This window comes from Pinus tabuliformis, chromosome 7, assembly GCF_031772625.1.
Source record: "Pinus tabuliformis cultivar Carrire ecotype Pingquan chromosome 7, CPIR1, whole genome shotgun sequence".
Classification (NCBI taxonomy): domain Eukaryota; kingdom Viridiplantae; phylum Streptophyta; class Pinopsida; order Pinales; family Pinaceae; genus Pinus; species Pinus tabuliformis.
The window spans coordinates 423,397,741-423,408,014 of NC_142293.1; the positions used below are offsets into that span (position 1 = coordinate 423,397,741).

The 10,274-nt window shown below is 38.7% G+C and overlaps 1 protein-coding gene across 1 annotated transcript; it reads right to left on the minus strand.

The window, feature by feature from the left end:
- Window positions 1-361: 361 nt before the first annotated feature.
- Window positions 362-1,797, minus strand: LOC149247761 (putative leucine-rich repeat receptor-like protein kinase At5g63930). Its single transcript, XM_089445423.1, has 2 exons — window positions 861-1,797; window positions 362-744 (listed from the first exon to the last, which is right to left on the minus strand). The coding sequence occupies exons 1-2, from the start codon at window positions 1,795-1,797 to the stop codon at window positions 362-364; spliced, it is 1,320 nt and encodes a 439-aa protein (XP_089301549.1).
- Between the last annotated feature and the right edge of the window lie 8,477 nt (window positions 1,798-10,274).

The following is a 10,274-nucleotide window of genomic DNA, read 5'->3' on the forward strand; positions in this document are numbered from 1 at the left end:
ATCCTTTGAAGTGCTAGCAATATCTTCATACGTTTCATTAGAATAATATAAATAACAAGCTTACTAAATATAAAATTGTGCTGGCAATATCTTCATACTTTTCATTACAATAATATAAATACCAAACTTACTAAATATAAATTTATGCAAACAAGACTAACTATTTGATACGAACTCAACACCCCTTGACTTGACTGGAACATTAAATCATTACGCATCACTAGCCTAGGATGTTTATACATAACATGTAACTACTATTTCTAGCAGTGCGTGCTCGTACAATTCTGTTGGGATAGACCAGATGAAACAAAAGCTTTGGTGTATAATAGGTAACAACACACTGCCATTACTGTGAATGTGACTATTTTAAATCTAACATTGTGCTTTCTGAGTGGAGAAATAATGAGGAAGAGTCAGACTGTAGGCGATTAAACATGTCAAGAACTATGTTCATGGACGGCCTGAGATTGGGAGCCGATCGAGTGCAAAATGTGGCGATCTCAATTATCTTCAATATTTCATCCCTCATGTTGTTATTGTAATCACTGCTCCTTCTCAAATCTTTATCAATTATTTCATCCATTCTTCCTTCCTTGGCCTTTTTTGCAGCCCATGCAGTTAAATGTACAAATTCCTGATCATCCTCTTCTACCACCAGAGGTTTTCCGCTTACCATTTCTAATAACACCACGCCGTAGCTATACACGTCCCGCTTCGTCGATGCCTTCACTCCATACCCACATTCTGCACATAACATCAATGTATTAGCATGACATAGAATATGATGATCCCTATGATTACATTTCAAAACAAAAAAAAAAGCGTGACGATGAAAGAGAAAACACATGGAGATTTAGTACCGGAAGCAATGTAGCCATGAGTCCCTCCGAGAAGAGAACTTGATTCAGAATCTATTGATGAATTCTTCACTAGCCTAGCAAGTCCAAAGTCTGCGATGTGTGCTACATATTCATCATCCAGCAATATGTTGGCAGAATTTATGTCGCAGTGAATTATTGGAGGTTCGCAGTCGTGGTGTAGATATTTGAGTCCCTCTGCCACGCCCACCGCAATGTTATACCGACTCCTCCAGTCCAGCGTTTGATTAGGACGTTTCGATGCTCCAGCCAGATATTCCCACAACAATCCATTGACCATGTAGTGACACAAAAGAACTATTACCTCATTTGTTCCATCATGCTCTGTTATCAGGTCTCGATGACGCAGGATGTTTCTGTGATGGACGTATTTCACTGATTCGATCTCGTGCCTCAGACTGCGATATAGAATATTTCCGTGATGATGATTTGATAGTTTTAAGCATTTGGGAGCAAGGATTCTGTCTTGTCTTGGAATTATCACCCCGTAGACCATGTCGGATGCACCAGACCCGATTACGTAATCATCACCGAAGTTGTCTGTAGCTTCCACTATATCTTTGTATTTGATCATACGGAGTTGTCCATCTTGTGAAGAAATACCCTCTAATATAGCATCGTCCTCGTTGTGTCTTTCACTATTCGGCCTTGACCTTTTTACAATGTATAGCAGTGCAAGCATGAGAATAGTTATGGTCCCAATACAGGCGGCGAGAGTAATCCCTGTCACATCGGCTAAGGTTAATTCTTTCTTTTTACCTGCAACTTCTGAATCCGAACAATTATTCCTTGTTGATGGTCCGCAAAGGCCTGGATTACCCTCAAGTGCATTCTGCCAGCCTTGTAAAAATGCCCTTAATGAAGGAATGGCCCTTGTGAATAGGTTGAAAGAGAAGTTGACATGGTCTAGGCTTATCATATCTGTGAGAGATTGAGGAATATTACCAGACAGGCTATTATGGGAGAGGTCCAAGGATTCAAGTAACCTCAATTTTCCCATCTAAGGAGGAAGAAATCTAGATAGATTGTTCTAGCTTAGATCCAACCCATATCTGAGACTGGCTGCAAGCTTTCCCAACTCCAAAGGAATGGTCATGCTGAATCTGTTTCTGGCCAGGTACAGTTCGCTCAAACCCCTGCAATCTCCCAAGGAAGTGGGGATCCTTCCTGTTAATGCGTTTACACTTAAATTTAATATCGACAGCATGAAAAAATGGCCCAAAGCTGTGGGTATGCTACCTTCCAACGAATTTCCATTGAGATCTAAAACCTGCAAATTAGTTAAATTACCTATTTCTGGAGGAATCATTCCAGTGATATTATTGCAGCTCAGATTGAGCATTCATGTTGGAATATTAATTCCAACTGCTGTGCAGCAGCAGCGATGCGGGATATCGCCGATGAGTGATCGCCGATATCGCATCAGCGAGCCGCAATAGAGGACTTACAAAAGAGTCGACGTATCTGCGGTAGAACTGCAGTGAACAGTTGAATAGCAGCAGCTATTTTATTCATTTGTCCTGATCCGGTGCCCCACATTTATTCTTGATCTTTTAAGCCACTGCCATTACCATCTTTTCACTCTTTAATTATTTTTGAGTTCCCGAAGGAGGAAAGATCAGATCCAACGCTACACCATTACTTCTCAACAACTGTATTAATGAGCAGAACGACTGAAAGAGAAAAGAACCAGCCTTGAGCCAACGCAGCATTTATCAGTTATGGGTTTTCACATAACCGACTCAAGAAGCACAGCAGAATGTCAGAAAGATCAGATTTTATTCATTATGAGCAGCGGAGTACAGCAGAAACTTCATCAGCAAGTTAAAGCGGTGATGACCCTTTCCCGCACTATAAAATGCAGACGCAGCAGTGAAGAAAGAAGCAGAAATAGAAATAGAAATAGAAATAGAGAGATAGAGAGCAAAGGGGAGCACGCAGCAGCGTGAAGTTTTGCAGGGCAATACGCTGCAGCACGTATGTGATAAATGAATGCAGACACAGATTGAAGTGCCTCTGAAGAAGGCATGTTAGTGAATCCCTCTGTTAGAAGGAGGATGTTATTTGTGTGGAACTGAAGCGTTCCTGATGTAATCCCTCTGTCAAGAGGAAGATGCTTTTCAGCATAGTTTGGTGAATCCCTCTATCAAGAGGAAGATGCTCTTCAGCATAGATCGGTGAATCCCTCTATTGAGAGGAAGATGCTCTTTAGCATAGATTGGTGAATCCCTCTGTTAAGAGGAAGATGTTTTGTAACAGCAGTTGAGAAATCTCTCTGTGTGTGAGGAAGACAAATTTGTATCAGTTGATTTACTGTTTATAAATAGAAGTTCCTTTTTGTGCATTGCTGTTACATCGTAAGTCGAAAAATACTTGACGTAAAAAATCTCCGTTGTTGTTACACCGTAACTCAAAAAATACTTGACGTCAAAAATTTACGTTGCTGCAACACCAGTTATAGCAACTGAAAAAAACTGCGTTGCTGCAACACCAGTTACAGCAAAGCGATTTTTTTTCTGTTTGCGCTATATTAAGACAGAGTATTATTTTGATCAGTTTTTGATCCTGAGGGAAAGTAGAGTATTATTTTATGCTCTGTCTTGTGTTTTTGAATCATCATAAATCCCGAAAACAGAGTATTACTCTCTGTTCATATTTTCTGTTGTTTCGGAATTTATCAGAAAATTCCCAACAGTGGAAACAGAGGATTTCTTCCACTGTATTTTGTTTGGAATAACCAGAAATTCCCGACATGGTATCAGAGCTTGTCCAGGCTCTTTGAAGACATCAAAGGAGTTGAAAGAAGATTTCTTGCTGCAGCAAATTATCCAGCAAAGTGAAAACGCTGTCAAGGTATTTTTCATATTAATTTTTTGTATTGCTGTTGAAGAAACAATCAGTTATTTTAAGATACTCAGTCAAATGGCAAGGTCAAAGAAGAAAGTCACCAATCCTGCTAAGAATGTGTCTCCCTCTACTCCCAAAATAGAAGACAATCAACTTGAAAGAATTCTATTTGAGGCTTCAAGGTTTAATAGAAATTTTGATATGTGGGAAATAAAAATGAGGACTATCTTACAGTCTCAAGGGATTGAAATTTGGGAATCAGCGATTGATGATAGTAAGATGGATAAAGAATCCAAGGAGTGCAATGCAAAAGCAGCAAAGACAATTTTGGATGGGCTGCCTGATTCTTTAAAGAAGAATATAGGAAAATATTCATCAGCAAAGGACATATGGGACAGACTTCATGACCTTCATGCAAAGGGAGCACTGACCACGACAATCAGTCAAGAAGGAAATTTTGAACCCATCATAGAAGCTGAAGATGAGAAGGTTGACCTCATCAAGCTTTAAGTAAAAGAACGGGATGAAGAGCTCGCCAAGCTTAAGAAGGAACTTGATCAATGCAAAAGGAAGCATCATGAAGAAGTCATATCCATGACAAATCAGTTGAATAAAGCAAGGAAGCATGAAGATATCTTGTCAAATCAACTTGAACAAAGGCACAAGAGAGTGAACAAACTTGTAGAAGAGATTGGACAGTACAAGGTAGAGGTCTCCTCCCTTAAGGCTGAATTACAAGAATCCAGGAAGCAGGCACAGGAAGCTCAGAAGAGAATGGAGAGAAGTCAAGCAAAGAATGAAGAAATCTCCAAAATGAAGTCAGATATTATCTCTCTTAAAGTAGTAGCAGCTGAAGCTACTTGTGGCAAGGAAGAAACTGAGAAACAACTTACAAAGAAGAATGATGAGTGTGAAATATTGGAAGAAGATATTGTCCTCCTTAGAAAAAAGGTTGAAGGGATGAACAAAATCTTGAAGAGCTCTCAAGCCTTGGATGATATGCTCAGCTATCACAGATCTCCATATAATAAATCAGGACTCGGGTATGTATGTGAACCCACAAACAAGAATGAAAATGCTTTAAGCAAAGGAGATGTGAAGAAGGCAGAAAGAAATTGTGATGCCCCTAATTCCAGCAAAGGCAAGGAGCAAAATCAAGGCTATAATAGAAGAAATCCTACTCCAAGTAGAAAACTAGCTCCAAGAAGAAATGTTGATGACGACAAAGATGTGAGAGGCAATGGTTATCAGCAAAGAATTTCAAGGCAGAAAGGCTTCGGAAGTACATCAAGGAAACCTCCATATACCAGGTACCAAAGTTCATTTTTTGGTTATTGTTATTCTTGTTCAAACTTTGGTCATATGGCAAAAGACCGCAGAGCATTTCATAGAGATAGATGTTGTAGTCTCCGACAATCTCCAAGAAACAATTTTGCAAGAAGAAATCATGAATTTTTATTCATGAACAATGTTGAATGCTTCAAGTGTCATAACATTGGGCATATGGCACGTGATTGTAACTTGACATGGGCCTTTACACAAGCTAGACCTATGCAAAAGAAGAAAGTTACACAAGTATGGAGAAGGAAGAAAATACAGTCCGAAAGTCCCTTGAGCTCTCCAGCGATCTAAGTTTCTTTTGATAAGATTCTGCTGAAAGAAGATAATGCATACACTAAAGGGGAGCCTGTAATTTTTTATCATTATTGTTGAACTGTATTAACAATCATTCTTTGATGAAGATCTTCTTATAAGGAAGAGATATGGAATTAAATTTCCCATGACAACAGAGAAGGAGCAGGTTGCTAATATTCTGACCAAACCATTGGATCAGAAAAATTTTGAGTTTTTTATGAAATGTCTGGGTATGATTGAACGCCCAGCAGCTGAAATTAAAAGGGGAGTGTTGGAATATTAATTCCAACTACTGTGCAGCAGCAGCGATGCGGGATATCGCCGATGAGTGATCGCCGATATCGCATCAGCGAGCCGCAATAGAGGACTTACAAAAGAGTCAGCGTATCTGCGGTAGAACTGCAGTGAACAGTTGAACAGCAGCAGCTATTTTATTCATTTGTCCTGATCCGGCGCCCCACATTTATTCTTGATCTTTTAAGCCACCGCCATTACCATCTTTTCACTCTTTAATTATTTTTGAGTTCCCGAAGGAGGAAAGATCAGATCCAACGCTACACCATTACTTCTCAACAACTGTATTAATGAGCAGAACGGCTGAAAGAGAAAAGAACCAGCCTTGAGCTGATGCAGCATTTATCAGTTATGGGTTTCCACATAACCGACTCAAGAAGCACAGCAGAATGTCAGAAAGATCAGATTTTATTCATTATGAGCAGCAGAGTACAGCAGAAACTTCATCAGCAAGTTAAAGTGGTGATGACCCTTTCCCGCACTATAAAATGCAGACACAGCAGTGAAGAAAGAAGCAGAAACAGAAATAGAAATAGAAATAGAGAGATAGAGAGCAAAGGGGAGCACGCAGCAGCGTGAAGTTTTGCAGGGCAATACACTGCAGCGTGTATGTGCTAAATGAATGCAGACACAGATTGAAGTGCCTCTGAAGAAGGCATGTTAGCGAATCCCTCTGTTAGAAGGAGGATGCTATTTGTGTGGAACTGAAGCATTCCTGATGTAATCACTCTGTCAAGAGGAAGATGCTTTTCAGCATAGTTTGGTGAATCCCTCTGTCAAGAGGAAGATGCTCTTCAGCATAGATTGGTGAATCCCTCTGTTGAGAGGAAGATGCTCTTTAGCATAGATTGGTGAATCCCTCTGTTAAGAGGAAGATGTTTTGTAACAAAAGTTGAGAAATCTCTCTGTGTGTGAGGAAGACAAATTTGTATCAGTTGATTTACTATTTATAAATAGAAGTTCCTTTTTGTGCGTTGCTGTTACACCGTAAGTCGAAAAATACTTGACGTCAAAAATCTCCGTTGTTGTTACACCGTAACTCAAAAAATACTTGACGTCAAAAATTTACGTTGCTGCAACACCAGTTACAGCAACTGAAAAAAACTGCGTTGCTGCAACACCAGTTACAGCAAAGCGATTTTTTTCTGTTTTCGCTATATTAAGACAGAGTATTATTTTGATCAGTTTTTGATCCTGAGGCAAAGTAGAGTATTATTTTATGCTCTGTTCTTGTGTTTTTGAATCATCATAAATCCCGAAAACAGAGTATTACTCTCTGTTCATATTTTCTGTTGTTTCGGAATTTATCAGAAAATTCCCAATAGTGGAAACAGAGGATTTCTTCCACTGTATTTTGTTTGGAATAACCAGAAATTCCCGACAATTCACAGTTTTCTAAGCCTTCCTATTTCAGGAGGAATGACAACGCCAAGATTGTTGTCTGCAAGGAGAATATTAGTAAGATTCTGCATCTCTCCCATGACAGAAGGTATACTTCCATGGATGTTGCTAGAAGAAATGTCAAGGTAACTCAGTTGACTGCAATTGCCGATTTCGGGCAGTAGAGAGCCACTGAAATAGTTGGAGTATGCAGTGATTTTATCAACACTGGCAAGCTTTCCAATAGACCAGGGAATGATACCAGTGAGATTATTTGTATCCATCGACAGTGTAGTCAGGCTTATTAGATTACCCAGTGCAGGCAGAATAATACCTGATATATTTTTGGTACTGATATTCAGAACTGTAAGAAGGCTACAATTCGCGATATTATGAGGGATGAAGTCTGTGAAGAAATTGTTGGTGAGATTGAGTTCTCGAAGCTCTGTGCAGTTGGCTAACTGGCTAGGAGCCATGCCGGATAACCAATTGCCCGAAAGGTTGAGCTTCTCCAGGGTGGCAATCTTGCCTACTACATTGGAAAGATGGACAGACAACCCTTTGTATGGCAGGGATATTGATGTGACCCACCTTCCATAACTGCTGCAGCCTACACCTTCCCAGCTACATGGATTGCCATCAAAAGAGCTGTCATTACTCCAACTTGAAAGAACATTAGGAGGAACTGCAAAATATGACTTGATTTGTAAAAGGGCCACTCCATCTGCCGACAGAGCGTTAGCGCTGCAAATAAGTGCAGGAATGGGCCAAAATAAATGACCTGAGTATGAATGACAATAAACATTAATATTAGTAGACACAGAAGATTGTATCCTTTCATTCTCATCTTGCCTGCTCTACTGCTTGGATCAAGCAACATCATGAACAATTGGCTATGTGAGTGTCAGTGGCTCCTCTTGCCATGAACTATTTATAACTAATTATTTATTTATATGAGAATCGTGATTATTTTTGCAAGTTAATTATCGAAACAAAGAATATTGTTGCAAGTTAATTATTGATACAAATCTTATCTTCATTGTCTGCATGTGTTACCTGCTACTACAATGGATTTCAGCTGACAAAGACTAGACTCCACCAAGTCTTACCTTGATTGCGTTTTTGGCACGGTTGAATGTCACATGTAAGTAAGTTTCAAAAGCAACAGGTCAGGTCAAAGTTGATATGTTACGACTTTGCTCGCACCATGCTTGAAAGGTCACTCAAACAAACAAAGGTAGACTACACAAATCACCCTCCTCATACCCTTTTGGGCACGTCACCCAGAAAAGACAATGATATCTTTTTGGACGTGTCATGAAAGTTTGCGTGTAGAATGAATAGTCATGTAGACTAGAGAAATCACCCAGCTCAGATCCTTTTCTTCCACCCCTTAAGCAAGTTTGCATGCACATGAAAAGTCACTCAGAACAGAGAAATGTTGCCTTTTCAACCCATCAAGAAACAAAGACTAGTCAAAACGTCGCCTTTTCAACCCGTCAAGAAAGTTTACAGTGCAGCATCAAAAGTCACTCAAGACAGACAAAGGTACACAAGACAAATCGCCCAACCCAGAGCCTTTTCATTGACACCTCAAGCAAAGTTTGCTTTGCACATCAAAAGTCACTTACAACAGACAAAAGCAGTCTTTTCCACGCGTCAGGGAAGTTTGTGTGAAGCTTTTGAGCAATAAAAATTCAACCTCAAGAGAAACCTGGCCTTTTCGACGCGTCAATAAAGTCATTTAGGACAGACAATGGTACATTAGACAAATCACCCCGCTCAGACCCTTTTTGTTGGTGCCTGAAGCAATTCAGTGAGAACAAACAAATGGTGCTCAAGAAAAGTTTGCTTTCGCATCAAAAGCCACTTAGAACTGACAAAGATGGTATTTTCCACGCGTCAAGAAAATTCAACAGCAATGAAAGATGGTGCTTCTGAGCAATGAAAATTCAATAGATAGACAATGCTACTGAAAAATCTCCCAAATATTGAATTCAATGAATCTGTCATTGTTTTTCATCTCATTGGGAATATTCTTCTTCTAATATAGCATTTACCCAATATGTGGTATGTTAATTAGATATAATATTTTATATTATTTTTAATATATTAAATTAATATTTTTTATCAATAGAGTTGATATATATTCGATTAATATATAGTTGATAAAAATTTAATTAATTAATCAATATAGTCAATATTGTTGATATGACCAATATTTATTTCTATCAAATCAAAATATTATTCAATACTTCTTAAATCAATACATATTAAATCAATGCATATTAAATCAATAATACTTCAATCATTATTTTATTTAATCAATAAGTTACCGAAACCAACACTTAGCAACTCACATTTAAATATACTTTAATAGATAAGTCACTGCCGCCAACACTCTTTATATTAACTTTAAATTTATTTTCACTTTCATTTAAATTCAAACGGTTCACGCTCCCTTACATGATAGTTGTTGAGGAAGCACTAAGACAAAGCATATCTTGAGTATATTCTCTTAAGATTCAATCTTTACGTCCATTTAAAAAAAAAAACAAATGTCAACAAACTTACATCCATGGTCTCATAATTAGAAGTCGCTCTAGGAAGAACAAATAATATTGGCATATAAAATTTGTTGTTTCCATCCCATCTTACATTGGGTATGCTGGTATTTCATGTTTTCCAATAATCCCTCACACCAATTGAAGAGTTTTGGCTCCACACATCATATAGCCAGATCCATATGAGACTTGGTGGCTAGGTGTGGTGTTGATGACACAACTATTTGAAGGATAGTGAAGAGTATAGTCTGTAGGGAGAGCTATGAGATATCTTTGATGGGTACCTTATTGCTCAGTTTTATCACACGTGGCCCACAATATTGAGCCACAGTTCTCCTCACACCATCTGGAACCATTAGTGCACCATGCCTGTGTGAACCTATCAGAAATCTTATGTTTTCTACCTCTAGCTGCAAAATTGCCCCCTTCACTATGAAATGTTGATTTTGGAAATCCCACATCTCCACCAAACATTGTAGTAATCCTGTCTAGCTCTTCATGCTCTGAGTTTTGAAGAATTTAAGCAAACCAAAGTCTCTTTGAGCCTAAAGGATTAGGGGATGAGCGAGGACTTGGATATCATTTTCCTGGTTCTCACATTCCCACCACTCAATCATGATGAAATTCCTAAATAATAAGAGAAAATTGGTCAGGCCACTCGATGGAGAAAACCCAT

Excerpts from the sequence above, each read along its gene's own strand:
- LOC149247761 (XM_089445423.1), bottom strand. The coding sequence starts at position 1,797 with ATGATAAGCCTAGACCATGTCAACTTCTCTTTCAACCTATTCACAAGG. Across the intron at positions 745-860 it reads TCATGGCTACATTGCTTCCG|AATGTGGGTATGGAGTGAAG; the intron begins GTACTAAATCTC and ends TGTTATGTGCAG.